This window comes from Marmota flaviventris, chromosome 1, assembly GCF_047511675.1.
Source record: "Marmota flaviventris isolate mMarFla1 chromosome 1, mMarFla1.hap1, whole genome shotgun sequence".
NCBI lineage: Eukaryota > Metazoa > Chordata > Mammalia > Rodentia > Sciuridae > Marmota > Marmota flaviventris.
The window spans coordinates 40,840,144-40,858,321 of NC_092498.1; the positions used below are offsets into that span (position 1 = coordinate 40,840,144).

Below are 18,178 nucleotides of genomic sequence, written 5' to 3' on the forward strand. Positions count from 1 at the left end.
GGAGCGGTATTTATACATTCCACACAGCTTATCTTAATTAGCATAAACTAGATACATCAGTCAACCAATAAGGAATCTCCACACTTAATGGCTTGTTTTTGTTACTTCTCAAACCACTCCCTCTGGCATTTTGCCAGGCACCATCCAGACTTGTTTACGAACTCTAACATTCCCCTGGCAAAATGCCAGGTGTTATTTTTGACTTGTTTACAGACTCTAACATTGATGCTGAGAGCCACGGCTGAGTCTGTATGGCCCCTGGCATTTTGCCAACAGTATTGATTGACAGGCGCCTCTGCCTGTCCGCCTCTGCCGCAGTCCGGCTGGCTGGGCAAAATAGCTGGGGGGTGACGAACAACTTGTGTACGTTGATACAGCAGGAGTGGGAGCCATTTATTGCAGGGGAATGTTAGAGTTCGTAAACAAGTCTGGATGGTGCCTGGCAAAATGCCAGAGGGAGTGGTTTGAGAAGTAACAAAAACAAGCCATTAAGTGTGGAGATTCCTTATTGGTTGACTGATGTATCTAGTTTATGCTAATTAAGATAAGCTGTGTGGAATGTATAAATACCGCTCCTGTCCTGCAATAAATGGCTCCCACTCCTGCTGTATCAACGTACACAAGTTGTTCGTCACCCCCCAGCTATTTTGCCCAGCCAGCCGGACTGCGGCAGAGGCGGACAGGCAGAGGCGCCTGTCAATCAATACTGTTGGCAAAATGCCAGGGGCCATACAGACTCAGCCGTGGCTCTCAGCATCAATGTTAGAGTCTGTAAACAAGTCAAAAATAACACCTGGCATTTTGCCAGGGGAATGTTAGAGTTCGTAAACAAGTCTGGATGGTGCCTGGCAAAATGCCAGAGGGAGTGGTTTGAGAAGTAACAAAAACAAGCCATTAAGTGTGGAGATTCCTTATTGGTTGACTGATGTATCTAGTTTATGCTAATTAAGATAAGCTGTGTGGAATGTATAAATACCGCTCCTGTCCTGCAATAAATGGCTCCCACTCCTCCTGTATCAACGTACACAAGTTGTTCGTCACCCCCCAGCTATTTTGCCCAGCCAGCCGGACTGCGGCAGAGGCGGACAGGCAGAGGCGCCTGTCAATCAATACTGTTGGCAAAATGCCAGGGGCCATACAGACTCAGCCGTGGCTCTCAGCAAAAGCTAACTAAAAACAGTGTCATTTCAGATTATGGCTATTTAGATATGCAAGGAAAGACAAATATAGTACTGGTTATACTAATATTGGTTAATTAAATGCTCAAACATTTTCATATAATATATATTTAATTTTGAATGGAAAAATATCTCTTATTAACTGGTAAACAGGAAATAGATATTTTCTATTTTTAGGAATGTAAAGACAGTGCTTTAGTTTGTAAATATAAACGCAAAATACTGAAGTCTCAAAACAAAACTACACATACCTCTACAGCAGGTACGATGTCAATACCAACAGTTAGAAATTCTTCAAACTTCAAAAATGGGTTAAAGCAGCTGCCAACATCAAGTAATCTGATCTTTCCTGAGGCTTGTAGCAACCTACAAAAAGATACTTCACATTATAAAAGGCAAACTTGAAAATAAAATATAAAAAAATACAAACACTTGAGTTAAAAAAATCAGAACATGTAGATTATTGATTCTTTAATATTTTGGTCTCAGGATGAGGGTCCCAAATAGCTTTTGTTTGTGTGGACTTTAGCTATCAACAGTTACCATATTTGAAGTTAAAATAGGCCTAATTTTTTTTAATTCATTTATAAAACAATGTCTATTATATGCTACCATAAATAACATTTTAAATGAAAAATATTAGATTTGAAAAAGGGTTGCAAAAAGTGAGATGGGGCCTTGATTTTTGAAGTCTCTTTAATGTCTGGGATAACAGAAGACCACTACTATATGGCTTGGGGAATAGTTTAGCAGTTATGGCTCAGTAGTATAGTGCTTGCCTACCAGGTATGAGGGCCTGGCTTCAATCCCTAGCACTGTAATAAACAAACAAACAAACAATGGATTCCAATGTCTGCTTCTGCATTTAAACATAATATCATATGCCATATCAATTTTTACAATTATCTTTGTAGAGGAATGTATCTATTTACAAATCATTTCTCAGTAGTAAACATAACAAGGTTTTTGGATTTCACATTCACTTATCTCAATGATTTAAAAGGCCCAATGAAAGGAACATAAATAAAGTATTACTTTGTACGTTAGGAAAAGTTTTATTATATGCAAGAGTTTTTGTTTTTCTCATTTCCAAAAATAGTGTAAAAAAAAAGAGGTAGCAAATTTAGTCAAAATGAAATTTCATATGGCTCTATCTAGTTTCAAATAAGGATGAAGGAAAATAGTGGATTTTGTTGTTTCCAAGCCTGCAGTCCTAATGCTCAGACAATAAAGCAACAATATTATGAATATGCCAATTTTGAACATATGCCAATTTAATTGATGCTTAACCATTTTTTAAAAAATTTATGAATACACATTGGAAAACAAAGAAATATAAATAATTAGGTAAAAGCAGAATCTCAGCTCTTTGAAGGCTAAAGAGCAGACAGAACCTACCCAGCTTCTCTCCTGGTACCCTGGCTAGCATATTACCTTAGAGAGATGTTAAAATACAAATGGTAGCTTCCTGGAAAACACATTGTAAGTCAAAACACTATATGCTAAACATAATTTTTTTAAGAGAAGAAATGCAATAAGTAGGGATTTCATTTTTAACCAACAGCTTGATGTTTCAACATTTTAGAAAAATGATCCTAGTTACCTATTGATTATAAATAAATTATTAAAAAATCTCTAATATCGTATATAACACTGTATAGTACCATAAAAATATGAGTCAATTAAAAAAAATTTTTTGCCAATAGAATGTAATTTTATTTAAGAACTTATCTGAAAAGAGGTTATGAGGGTGTAAGAAAAACAGCAATTCCACCAAAGTGGGCCTTACTTTTAAGGCCCTTAAAATAAGTCATTAATTTGACCCAGAGGAGGGTGAGTTTCTGTAAGGAATAGCCAGAAATTCTCCCAGTGAAAAGAGTTGTCCATAAAACTTAAGAGGTAATTTTCTGTACTGCACCAATCTGAAGGAAGGTCATTATATGTAATTTGGATGAAGGCTATAACAAAAAATAACTTGTGATATCAAATTGAATTTTGTGGCTGTGCATGTTGGCACACACCTGTAATCCCAGAGGTTGGGAAAGCTGAGTCGGGAGGATTGCCAGTTCAAAGCCAGCCTCAGCAAAAGTGAGACACTAAGCAATTCAGTGAGACCCTGTCTCTAAATAAAATACAAAATAGGGCTGAGGATATGGTTCAGTGGTTGACTGCCCCTTAGTTCAAACCCTGGTACCCCCTACTAGTGCACCTGAATTCAGTCCCCTGTACTCCCTCCCACAAAAAAAAAAAAAAAAGTTTTTGAAATACCACACTACATTAGTTCCAAGGAAGAAAGAGGCCAGTGATCTTTTGTGGCATAGATTACAAATTTCTACACTCGAGCAAAAGGTCCAATAAATAGAAATCAGAGAAATACCTGGCACAGAGCTAGTATGCTGCAGCATTTTCATAAATTTGAATATCCAGATTATAGCCAGTTAGAATCAATGAAAAATCTATATTGTATGTGATACTATATACTGCTAGATCTCATTCTTATTCTTGCTTGAAGGTATGGTTAAAAACAGGAGTTCTACAATCAGAAACAGAATAAAACCCAATTCTGTCTCTTATTGTGCAATGTGGAACACAGATAATAATGGGACTCACACATGAGAAATTTTTGCAAGATTAATTGAGCTTGACCCAATGCCTGATACATATAAGTACTCAAAAAGTGATAGATATTGTTATAATTACTATCACATTATAGATACAATCTCTGTAGTCCACTTATTAATGATAGTCCTGAGAATTAGTAAAAGCAGAATCTGTTTCACACTAATTCTACACCATGGATTTTAGTAAACCGAGTAGCAACAAATTTGATGTTTGTTTTTTTTTAAGTTTCTTAATTTTCTATCTGAATGGCATATTTTAAATTATACTAGTTAACTCAACATTACAGTACAGTCACCAAGTACTTAACATCATGGATTAGCTTAATTTATCAATTCTCAGTAATTTACTTATTCCATTTCAAATTCTTTAGTTCAGCTCTTTGATTTTATCTATGCACAAAACACAAATATACAGTTTAAAGAACAGTTACATAGTGAACATCCATGTAATTACCACCCAAGACACTGCCTACACCCTAGAAGCATGATTGATTCTCCCTGATGATACCTCCTACCCTGGTTCCATAATGGTAGTCACTATTTTGATTTTAGTGATAAACATTTCCTTGACTTCCTTTTATAGTCTTAACTACCTATGACAGAAAGCCTAAATAATATAGTTTGACACTACACATTTGCTTTGGTGACTTTTTAAATTTAATATTATGTTTGTGAGATCTGTCTGTGCTTCTGTAACTTACCTTTGTTGCTGTATACCTTTCTTTGACACAATCCATTGGGGCTCTGATTAGTGTGGCACTAAGTCTAAAGATAATCTGGGGAGAATTTATGTCTTTACAACACTAAGACATCTGTTTTTCTTCCTTTCCTATCTGTCCATCTACCCATATAATTATCTCACTTCTTTGCTCAGAACTTCTAATAATAATGCTAAACAGAAGCAAGCAAGTGGTTACTATTATGCCACTCTCAGTGGGAATATTCCAGTGTTTTAAGATTAAGCAAAATGACTACTGTAGGGAGAACATACTCAATAAGGTTTTAGAAATTCCTTTTATGCTTAGTGAGGGTTTTTTTCCTTTCGGCTTGCTTTAACACAAATAAATATCACATCTTATCAAATCCATTCTATGCCTTTATTGAGATATAATTTTAATCTATGTTATAGTGTACATTATTTTTTTTAGTTGTATATGGACTCAATGTCTTAATTTATTTTTTTATGTGGTGCTAGAATCAAAGTCAGTGCCTCACACATGCTAGGCAAGTACTCTACCATGGAGCCACAACTCCAGTCCTAGTGTACATTAATTTTACATTAAATTAAAATTACATTCTTGGGAAATGTGTGCTTTGGTTTTGATATAGTATCTTTTTTTGTAATTTGATTTGTTTTCTAAATGTGTATGCAATTTAGTAAGCTCCTGTTTCAAAAATTTTAAAAAATTACAAATAAGATAAAAACACCTGGGGATATACCTCAGGGCTAAAGCACTTGCCTAACATGAACAAAATAACCCAAACTCTGGGTTCATGCCCCAGTGCTGGAGGGTGGGGGGATATGAGTCCATACTTTAACATTTTAAAAAATTCTCACCACACTGGGAGCTTTCAAATCACCCAGATTTTGACTTAATTTGGTTAGAATCAGGCATTAGGATTCTTTTTAAAATACATTTTGTTAGTGCATTATAATGATACATAAAAATGGGATTCATTATAATTTATTCATATAAATACAAAGTATAATTTGGTGTGTTTCAACTCCTAGGCACCCCTTATTCTTCCTTACTTTCTCCACTGATTACCCTTCCTCTAATCTACTGGTCTCTTATATTTTCATGAGGTTCCTTTTCTTTCCTTTTTTCTTTGTAGCTTCCACATTTGACAGAAAACATAAGACCTTGGTTTTCTGAGACTGGTTAATCTCAATATTCTCCAGTTCCATCCTTTTTCCTGAAAATGATATAATTTTGGTCTTCTTTAAGGCTGAATAAAATTCCATTGTGTATATATGTCACATTTTCTTTATCTGGTCATATGTTGAGGGGCACCTAGGTTGGTTCCATAATGTGGCTATTGTGAATTATACTGGTATAAACTTGGGTATGCATGTATCCCTACAGTATGCTAACAAGTTCTTTTGGATAATTACTAAGCAGTGTTATAGCTAGGTCATATACTGCTTCCATTCATAGTGTTTTGAGGAATCTCTATATTGATCTCCATTTTTTGGTTGCACTAATTTACAATCCCACAAAAAGTGTATAAGTGCTCCCCGTTTCCCAGCATGCTTGACAGAATTTATTTTTATTTGTATTCTTCATAAGTACCATTCTAATTGGAGTGAAATGTAGTTTTTTTTTTTTTTTTTTTAAAGCAGGTCTGGGGATTGAGCCCAGAGCCTCATGCATGCTAGGGAAGGACTCTACACTGAGCCCCATCCCTAGATCTCAGTGTAAGATTTGTATATTTTCCTAAACTGGTAGAGGTTCAACATTTTTTCATATATTTGTTGCCCATTTTTATTTCTTCTTTTGAGAAATGTCCATTTAGTTCATTTTGGGCACTGGAATTTAAAAAAAAAATTCTGAGGTGAATGTACTGAATAGCCATAGTTAACATACATTTTAGTTTTTAACTTTTATTAATTTGTTTTTTTTTCATTTGAAAATTTCACATTGATTCTATTCTTTTACTGCTAATCACACAAAAATGTATACCTGTACTGAATAATCGTGGTCTTTTCCCAAGCTATATAAAACCTTTAAGACACTTAAAATGCTGTTAACCACTATCAAAGTTATATTAGTCTTTTTGTATATTTTATTCTATTACTCTCTCAAGATGTTACCACTTACTGTTGTATATTATGCTTGTTTAGATTTATTAACACATTTATTTATTTATTTGGGCTTTTTCATTCCTTTTTTCACCTCAGACTTTACTTCTGCATTATTTATATCTTTAGAAATTGTTGTTGTGGTGGTGGTGGTGGTGATGGTATGGGGGAATTGAACCCAGGAGCACTCTTACACTGAACTAGTTGAGGCTCTCCTCAAACCTGTAGTCCTCCTATTTTATCCTCCAACTTGCTGAGATTACCTTGGGGTATCATTGCATCTGCTTAGAATTTCTTTCTCTAAGGCTTTGTTTTCTCATTTTCTTTCCCTCTGCAACTCCAAAAAGGTGTAAATCATTCTACCTTTTGTTCTTAACCACTTAAATTTTTTTTGTACACTACATTTTCTTGTTTGTGTAGAATTCTGGATAAGTGTTTTGCAGTTCAGTAACTTTTTTCTCAGTACATTCCGTATACTGAATTTTTAACCCAAATTGTTTTAATTTTGGCTTTCCATATGGCTAGTTTGTACAGTTTCTATTCCTTGTAGAAACTTTCAAGAAAATTTTTTAAAAAGTTTTGTTGTTATTTGTTTAAAATGAAACTCATAATCTATTCTTGGTCTATTCTTGCTGTTTGTTGCTTCTGCAGATTTTAGGTCATGGTACCTTATTTCCAAGTACGTTTCATAGTTATTATTATTATTTTTACCATAGTTATTATTATTATTTTTACTATAAGCTGCTTATTTTTCTTGAGGAATTACTGCTTATGCTAATTCTTCGAGCGGAATAATTCATATTTACTTCTATGGTTGAAAGTCTTGGGGACCACTCAGGGGATATGAATTTTAACTATGAATTTGTGCTTGGGATGTTCTGTGGTTTTAACTTCTCAGGTTGTTTACCTTGAGTGAACAGGATATATTTATTTCTGGATCACCAAACTGAGAAAGAGGTTTTTGATAAGAACTACTTTGGAGATTTAACTCTTATCAAGGGATTATATAAAACAAAGATCAAGTTTGCCAGTTTGTGTAAATGCTCTCAGAGTAAAAGCAGCTTTGTGTTTTGCTTACCATTCTTGCTTCCTGCCATCATTTGAAATTTGGTTTTATCCATTATTTGATGTTTTTAAGAAATTTATCCAGCATTTTTAAAGTTATTTTCAATCTAAGAGATTTTTTAGAATACTCAGCTAGCACACACTCTAGTTTAACTTTTAAATATGCTTCTTTAGTTCTATTTAGTCTAAATAGTCAGCATAAAATCAGTTTGAGACAATATATACAATAGTTATAAATGAATATTTAAATAAATAGAGGTAATGTTATTGTTCATTGACATGAAGGTACACTATTATGTGAATACTAGGTATGCTAAAGGCAAAGATATCTATAAAAAACTAGAGAGCCAATCTTAATGGATAAACTTTACTTCCATTTAATGTGTGTGTACATACAGAACCTAACTTGAGATCAATTCCTCTTAAACTTTAAAACTAAAGAGAAGTGCTAGTTGTAATAACAAAGGAGGAACTACCTTGAAATGCATATCCACTGTTACTTAAATAATGTTTTTAAAACAAACTTTTTGCAAGAGTTATACATTTATTTAACAAAATTAATTATGCTGATTTCCAGCAAATAATATTCAAATAACAATGAATATGACTTCTGAAAGAAGACTTTCTGTCATATAACCATGTGTACTTTAAGTCAACAGTTCTTAAATATTTTTGGACTATGAATATTTTTAGTAGTCCTAAGTATATGAATCCCTTTTCAAAATGCTTTTAAATGAATAAACTGAATTACAAAGAAAACTAGTCATCCTTAAATACAACTTAACAAAATTATTTTTATAGTTATTGTACATGTCTCTAATTTTCCTGTGACAAAGCATAGATAAGAGATTTTGCTGTCTACATTCATTAAAGAAGAAAATGCTCCATTTTAATTAGAAAGGAGTGAAAAACAAAGATTTCTTTCTTGTTTCTGGACCCCTCTAATAGGTTAACTGTGAAATGAACAGGTTCATTCCACACAATAAAAGCTGTCAAATGGAATGAAAATCATTTTGAAGGAAGAAAACACTTCCCTTCTAGGGAATCCATGGATGGTGATTTTGAGGTTAAATTTGTGGCTTACTTCTAACATATGCCAGGAATCCTTACAAAGTGTTGTTTGTAATAATATCACCTTCAGGTTCTATATCATTTTTCATATGCTATGTATTCCTCATTCAGAATATTTTTCATATTTTGGAAACTATCTTTTTTAAGTTACTTGTCTCTTTTGAACTATGTGAACTCCAGAAATTTTCTTCAATCTAGATAGTTAAAACACCTAATACAGATATGAAAAAATTAAACCAAATTACCCAATTTTCTCATTTTAACCACCATTTAAATTTTTTTTTCTGCAAGAGAAAAACAATTCGTTTATATTCATACTATGTAGAGCTATCTCGGATATTTCTGTATTTTAAGCATCAATACTCAAAACTCAACGACGCTACATCGATGTTCATAGCAGCACAATTCACAATAGCAAGACTGTGGAACCAACCTAGATGCCCTTCAATAGATGAATGGATAAAAAAAATGTGGCATTTATACACAATGGAGTATTACTCTGCATTAAAAAATGACAAAATCATAGAATTTGCAGGGAAATGGATGGCATTAGAGCAGATTATGCTAAGTGAAGCTAGCCAATCCCTAAAAAACAAATGCCAAACGTCTTCTTTGATATAAGGAGAGTAACTAAGAACAGAGTAGGGACGAAGAGCATGAGAAGAAGATTAACATTAAACAGGGATGAGAGGTGGGAGGGAAAGGGAGAGAGAAGGGAAATTACATGGAAATGGAAGGAGACCCTCAGGGTTATACAAAAGTACATACAAGAGGAAGTGAGGGGAAAGGGAAAAATAATACAAGGGGGAGAAATGAATGACAGTAGAGGGGGTAGAGAGAGAAGAGGGGAGGGGAGGGGGGATAGTAGAGGATAGGAAAGGCAGCAGAATACAACAGACACTAGTATGGCAATATGTAAATCAATGGATGTGTAACTGATGTGATTCTGCAATCTGTATATGGGGTAAAAATGGGAGTTCATAACCCACTTGAATCAAAGTGTGAAATATGATATATCAAGAACTATGTAATGTTATGAACAACCAACAATAAAAATAAAAAAAAAACTCAAGGACAATCTCTGCTACTATGTATGCAAATTTTCATGGTATAAATTTACCAGAGGGGGGCCTTTTATTTGCAAATTAATTGATATCTAATGTGGTGATTAGATATCTGGATTTCAAAAAGTTTGCATTAGCAAAGTAAGAGTAAATAATTTAATAAAAAATACTTAAATAGTAAATCAGAATATTAATTCTTCTGATTAACATCCATTGAACTACTCATTCTTAAGTGTGGCATAAGAATATGAAAACATCACTATCTTGGCATCCCAACCATATTTCAGGTTACCTTTCTCTAAAAAATACAAAAGACACAATCAGAAAATGCCCCAAAGTTCTAAACCACAAAACAAAATACCTTTGTCATATCATAAGTTCTAATTTTTGATATGGGAAATGTTAGTACAACTATGAGGGTTGTCAAGTTCTGAAAACAGACAAGTATATTTTCAAAAGCAATAAAAATAGAAGTTTATAATAAATAGCTATAAGTATATAGCTATTAAGACTGTTTAATCTTTGTTTTTTTGTGGTACTAGGGATTAAACCCATGGCCATGCACATGCTAGGCAAGCACTCTATCACTGAGCTATATCCCCAGCCATATCTTGTTTAGTAATCACTTCAAAACTTAATGAAAAAATTTTTCAAATCTTTAACAAAAATATCAAATTACATTTAACATATATATACTTTTAAAAAGCTTTAAATGAACACATACCTATATTTGACACTTACTAACAACCTACTATTCCTGTCAACCTTGTTTAGGAGTTTAAGATAACAAGCCTGAGTATCTGAATTCCTGATACTCAATGAATTCAGCCCAGTACAGATGGCACACATGCAAACAATGTGTATAACACAATGTTATCACAGGATATTACTGGTGGAAGACAAGGCAACCCCAGAGCTGGGGACTGTAGGATAAGGAAGCTTTTCCCAGGAGAAAATGGAGAGAAAAGAGTAGATACTAAAGATTATTACTGAGGTGGGTGACTGTCATTCCAGTCAAAAAGCACGGGTAAGTACAAAGGTTAATGTTTCCAAGTAGATATAAACTTTCCATAAAATCTTCAAAATTCATTACAAAGTACCTTTTGAAATGTCCATTCACTGATTTTGCTGTATCATAAATGTCTTTTTTATAGGTTCACACTGTCACTTTGGGGTTCCTTCTACCCTAGACACTCTTTTAAAACTCATCTTGAATTTTAAAAACAAATTTAAAAAATCTTTAATCACTTTTCCTATAAAACAGAAAAGAAAATATCTGAAATGTCTTTCACTGATTGATCCAAGAGTTGAAAATCCAATTCTAATACCATGAGCACATACACATAAGAATATGGCTGTATTTTCTAAACTGAGTTATTCTCTAATGTAACCATCACAATATAAATTCCCCTCAAAGAAACTGAAAGTTACTAAAATAGGAATAATGGTAGCACTGTTTTCCTGGTGTTTATATACAAATTAAATCAGTTAACTACACATTATAGGGATAAAGAGTAAAGAAACAATATTCATTTAAAAATCTGGTATTAAAAAAGGCTCTGGAGACAGATAATCAACAAAAAATTATCTTTAATGTATACTTTACTACCACATGACCTTAGAAATCTTGCTTATCTCTTTTGGGTTTCAGTTTTCTCATTTGTAAATTGAAACAGAAGAAGAAGACTTCCAAAGGCAATTCCAATAACTATGTAAACATTTAGATCAGTTCTTGTCAGAACACAATACCACTCTCTTACCTAATTCAAACTTTTCTGTATCAACCTCTAACTGAAAATAATTTTTTAAAAATTACTACCCAGTGAATTTTAAGAGCCAAATTAATTAAAATCTATTTTCTCTATCTCACACATACATCAGCAGCAGCAAAACTAAAAAGAACTTTTTTCAGTGTGTCATATACAGAATAAAAACTGTTAATTGTGGATCCAGTGATGAACCAAAGGGTATCTTTCATTGCTTCAACATGGAAGCAGAATGGAAACAGACCCTCTGCTACTTAGGGTGCAGGGACCTCTAAATGAAACTGTCCACCAAATGTGCTCTTTAAAAACCCTTCTAAGACAGATGGGTCCAGATCTTTCTCGGGTTACACTTTTTGTGTTTTACTCCTCTTCCCCAGGTAACCTAGGGGGATTATCACAGCTCTATCATTTTCTACTGAAATCTTGCTCCAAACATTAACATCAAATTCAATCTCAATGGATAATTTACCATTATTAAAAATGTTCAAAAGGAACATAAATAGTAATTAAAAGAATCCTCCTGGGCTGGGATTGTGGCTCAACGGTAGAGCGCTTGCCTAGCACGGGTGGGACCTGGGTTCGATTCTCAGCACCACATAAAAAAAAAATAAAGGCAATGTGTTGTGTCCATCTACAAAAAGATTCTCTCTCTCTCTCTCTCTCTAAAAGAAAAAAAAAAAAAAGAATCTTCCTTAAACAGTTTCAATAAATGTAATGGCCTATAGCACTACTATTGCAATATGTGTTTGTGTTCTCTGGTGTATTTGAACACATTTTTCTAAAATTCAATAGGTTATAGGTAAATCATATTTTTTGAAAGCCATTTAAAAATTTTTGTTGTTGTTTTAGATGGACACAGCACCTTTAGTTTATTTTATTTATCTTTATGTGGTGCTGAGGATCAAACTCAGTGCTTTCTCACACATGTTAGGTAAGCATTCTGCCACTGAGCCACAACCCTAGCCCCTGAAAGCCATTTTCTGACCAGCAAAATCTGATTCCCTCCAAAAAATGAGCAATAAAAATAATCTGTGATTGTTGTTCCTTGCAGCAAAAGGAGAGAAAAGGATTGGCTGAATTTACTGAACATGTCTGATTCCATGTTAATGTTGATAAAGCAAATATTTGGAAAAAAATAGTTCTAATGAGAAAAATCTATATAATAGGTTGAGACTGATTAGTCAGGGATCAAAAGACTCTCAAGAATGCAAATCAAAACCACCCTAAGATACCATCTCACTCCAGTTAGATTGGCAGCCATTATGAAGTCAAACAACAACAAGTGCTGGCGAGGATGTGGGGAAAAGGGTACACTTGTACATTGCTGGTGGGACTGCAAATTGGTGCAGCCAATTTGGAAAGCAGTATGGAGATTTCTTGGAAAGCTGGGAATGGAGCCACCATTTGACCCAGCTATTCCCCTTCTCGGTCTATTCCCTAAAGACCTAAAAAGAGCATGCTACAGGGACACTGCTACATCGATGTTCATAGCAGCACAATTCACAATAGCTAGACTGTGGAACCAACCCAGATGCCCTTCAATGGATGAACGGATAAAAAAAATGTGGCATTTATACACAATGGAGTATTACTCTGCATTAAAAAATGACAAAATCATAGAATTTACAGGGAAATGGATGGCATTAGAGCAGATTATGCTAAGTGAAGCTAGCCAATCCCTAAAAAACAAATGCCAAATGTCTTCTTTGATATAAGGAGAGTAACTAAGAACAGAGTAGGGACGAAGAGCATGAGAAGAAGATTAACATTAAACAGGGATGAGAGGTGGGAGGGAAAGGGAGAGAGAAGGGAAAATGCATGGAAATGGAAAGAGACCCTCAGAGTTATACAAAAGTACATACAAGAGGAAGTGAGGGGAAGGGGAAAAATAATACAAGGGGGACAAACGAATGTCAGTAGAGGGGGCAGAGAGAGAAGAGGGGAGGGGAGGGGAGGGGAGGGGGGATAGTAGAGGATAGGAAAGGCAGCAGAATACAACAGACACTAGTATGGCAATATGTAAATCAATGGATGTGTAACTGATGTGATTCTGCAATCTGTATATGGGGTAAAAATGGGAGCTCATAACCCACTTGAATCAAATTGTGAAATATGATATATCAAGAACTATGTAATGTTTTGAACAGCCAACAATAAAAAATTAAAAAAAAAAAAGAACAAGTAAATGAAATACTGTTAAACTGGTTTCTGTTTTTCATAATATTTGTTTTACATGTCTACATTTGCATTCTATAAAGTGATAAAAACACAGTATCTGGAAAACAAAGCTTGGTTAAAAAGTCTATTTCTTTGGTTATGTTACCTTTACTTTTTTGAGTGTATGTGTGAACAATCCAGGGATGTTGCTACTTCCCCAGCTCTTTAAATTTTTATTTTGAGACAGGTCTCAAAGTTGCTAAAACTGGTCTCAAACTTGTGATCCTCCTCCCAGGAATTTGACTCTACATTTTTATGTCTCTTTGAAATGTTCATTATACTCCTCAATTTTCACTTTTTTCTTTAGACAAATTTATGCAGAGAATCTTAACTGCATTACTTTAAAATACACACACACACGCACACACACACACAATTTAAGAATTCATAGTCTATAACTTCATTTTACAATTTCCATTTACACTGTGGAAAAAGTTTTTGTTTTTTTTCCCCCCTGTGCTAGGGATTGAACCCAGGGCTTTGTGCATGCAAGGCCAGCACTCTACCAACTAAGCTATATCTCCAGTCCCTACACTATGGAAAAATTTTAAGGTAAAAATCCCAGTATATGTAAAGCTTTCTATTTAAATTCCCTATGCTGTTTTTAACTCAGAATTGTCTTTTGTTCTCTTTTCTAATCAGTTACTGTACATGATCATATTTTTTTTACTCTCCCTGCCTCAATCCCACTCTGCTAGTTAAGGAATTTAAGAAAGAAATAGAGGACTTTATTTCCCACATAATTTTCTATCTGGCATGCTGACAGTATCAACAGCAGCATTTCAAACTACTCAAGACATGTTAAGAGGGAGTCATAAACTCTTAAGTAAAATTTTTTGCTTATTATATAAGAGAACCTGGTAATGTTTATCCAAGTATGTAATTTATAATAGTGTCCCCTTCCCACCCACACAAAGTGTTCTCTACAGAATCAGAAGAATTCTCAAAAGTCTGTGCAAGGGTCAGCAAAGGCAAATATGGGAGCTAGTTAGAGGCTACAATATCTATACACTTTGACCAAAATAGCAATGTATTTGCTTCATAAGTCTGGTTTTCATAAAATGTTGTCCCTGAACAAAATGTACTATGGGTAAAATACTTTGAAAACAATCATTTGGGCCTTATTTGTTATCCCTAATGCTTTGAAGAAGGGGAAGGAAAGACTTCTATTCTCTTTCTGATTAAAAAAGAAGAAAAAGAAAATGCACTTTTGAGAATCAGTATGTAAACAGCACTGTCACTCCTTGGATTCACTGCAGTCAGACATGTGAGAAAATTTTCTAATGCCCACTTTTAGGGATGATAGATGACAAGTAGGTAAAAATTTACTACCAAATACTTAGAATAACATAGAAATCATTAGTTCAATCATTCCTTTTGTCTCAATCATTTCTTCAAAGAACTGTAGGAAAAATAGCTAAATAAGACTCTAGATAAGACTTTACTTTCTCCTCATTTATTTAGTAATTTACCTGTAGTCTTTTAAATATAACCCACTGCATTTCTCTATGTATCAAAAAATCCCTGAAATTCTGACTGACTAAAGATGACCAGTTTTGATTACAATATGTAACAGACAGCTTCCTCTTTATATTTTGGTAGCAAAGAACAAAAAACAAAATTGAGGGAGATCAAGTGTGGATCTGATTGAAAGTTACTTACAGGCTAAGTGATAAGTAATATGCACAAGTAGATGAAAAAAATTAAAATTCTGCCTACTACATCAGACTTGAAAAGCTTTCAAGGAAAAACAGGTATTAGCTATGAAGATAATGACTTGTCTCTGAAAGAACAGTTTTTCTCAAAGTACATTTCATGAAATATTCTTAAAAGATACTCTTTAGTCAACTAAGCCAATACTTGTGGGAAATGTATTCCCTTTTTGAAGAAGCACACAGAATACGACCATATAATAACTGTATAATTAAGATTTTTTTAGCTCAATGTTTTTACACATTTATTCTGTTGGCAAACTCTCTTTTTAAGAGAGCACATATGACTTTGAGATCAGAGATAGGGGAATAGGGATTTCATGAGAAAGACAAGGACATCCAATTTCTAAGAAAAATATCTGAAGAAAACCAAAAGGATAACTCAGAAATTCCATATACAGAGTTCAGAAAGAGGTCTAAAAAAATAAGTGGAAAGAACTTAGCCATGGCTTCACATAAAAATCCAGATTCCTGATCTTATTGGCAAAATTCTTTGTGTACCCATCATTATCATCACCATTATCTTACAATGGCAATGGCTTCTGAAGCAGGAATGTAAAGTTCTTATGAGTAAGTACATACTGTTACTCTCATTTTGTAGACTGAGAGACTAAAGCTTAGGGAAGTTAAAAAATACACCAAAGTCAGTAAGTGATACCAGATGATACTAAAATAAAGTTTGACTCCGCAGTCTGAGTGTTTAATAATAATGCTTACTATATCTAATATAGAAGAGGCAATTTGGATACAATGTAATTGACCACAGTAAAATGAATATACTATGAATGTAGTTCTTCACATAGAAAACAAATTGACAATATGTATTCATTTTCTACTTTTGTGTAACAAATTACAAACAGTTTTGAAACCTAATTCTGTAGGTCAAAAGTTTAGGCAGGCTTTGCTGGTACTCTGTTTAGGATATAAGAAGGTGTCAACTGTTTAGTAACCTTAATTATTTGTAAAATCCCCTTGCAACAGTTCCTAGGTTATTTGACTGAATAAAGTCTAGGAAGCAAATAGGGCATCTCTCCCTATTTCACCACACTCAAATACAAGTTTTACATTATATCAGTCATTAATAATTTTAGAAGATTATTCAAAATATTTACTTTCATGGTTAGAGAAAGACACAAGAAGGACTGACACTTGTGCATTTGTGTGTGTGTGTGTACATGTATACATACTTGCTACAGATTTCATTCTGAAATCTGTTTTGCTTATTTGAAGCCATTAATAAAGATGAGTAAACCAATGACTAGTTGAAAGTTCAGTTAAAATAAATTTTGACTAGACTTCTAAAAATGAAGAAAAATCACAATGGTAGTAGAAATTAACAATATTTGAATTAGACTTTAAATAAGAAAATATGATTTATTATTTTTCAGTATACCTAACAACATATTTTTGTTGTTATTGTTAAATGATGGTTTCACTGTCAACAGTTTTTGCTTATAACAGATAGAACATATTATAAGGAAATATCCCTTTATTATCTAAGGACACAAAACTATACAAAAAAGTTCTGAAAAATAAAATGTGTTTTGAAGATCCCAATATTTTTTTTCCAGAAAAACAAAGCAATGAAAACATGTTTGTTGTCCAAATTTATTTACATTAATTCAATTGTAATCAACATCTCCCAGAAGCTTCTGTTTGAACTAACACAATGAAAAATAAATAAATAAAATCAGAAATTAAACAATATACAGAACTATATAGTAAATCAAAACTAAACTAAGAACAAAGGAACAGAATGTAGAATAGCTTGAGCCACATATATAAACTTTTAAGTCAGATGTATTCTGAGTCATCGATTAAAAAAAACTCAGATAAATTGATATTGAGTCATAGTCTGAACCCCAAATATGTGAGATCCACAGTTTATACTAAAGAAAAAAAATAACTGAAATAAAATATAAAGTCTGCAGTAATTTTTTTAAAAGTTTTTAAGTGCTAGAATAAAACCACAAACAATAATGTAAGTAAAAATGTAAACAAACACAATGAGAATTAAGGACAATAATAGCCTGAGGAAAATGACATAATGTTTTATAACATTAGAATACTAAAATCAGGATGAAATTTAAGAGTGAAAAGTGAACACTTTTATATAACAATGACAATGAGATAAGCTTGTTAGGATAAAAGTGGGAAGTGAGCAAACATGTGACTTCAAAGAGCAGTAAATGGACAAGTAAGATGACCCCTGGGATGTACAGTATGGCTGGGAAAGAGGAGGCAATCAATGCTGCATATATGTGGGCACTGGGATATGAATGATGGTGTTCTTTCTTGCTCTTCCAGAACTAGGTCAGGAGACAAGACCACCATCTACTCTTATTTCAATTAGAACATGTTTACCAGGTGAATAGCTTTTTGCTTAGAGGTGGCTAGCTTGTATGGTACATAATCTGAATATTATTTTAATAACAATATAACTTCTTTTAAAGCAGAATGGAAATATTTAGGAAAAGCACTGAAATATTTGTACTCTTTGACAAGCAATGTTACTGTAAATTTTATTAAGGACAATGGTAGAAAGAAAGGTATAAAAAGTGAACTTAAGATTATACAAATGTTAAAAATAAACATGAAGACCATAGTAGATACAGAATGTTTCCCAGTGAAAACAGAATATAGTATATATGCTTTGAAAGCAACAATGTAAAAGGTAACAG

At 33.4% G+C, this 18,178-nt stretch overlaps 1 protein-coding gene across 1 annotated transcript in view; it reads right to left on the bottom strand.

Annotated features, from left to right (window-relative positions):
- Positions 1 to 18,178, bottom strand: part of Samtor (S-adenosylmethionine sensor upstream of mTORC1) — an 81,923-nt gene that overhangs the window by 16,615 nt on the left and 47,130 nt on the right. The window contains exon 4 of the mRNA XM_027926498.2: positions 1,430 to 1,544. Coding sequence (XP_027782299.1) covers positions 1,430 to 1,544 — 115 coding nt within the window. The remainder of the gene's footprint in view (positions 1 to 1,429; positions 1,545 to 18,178) is intronic.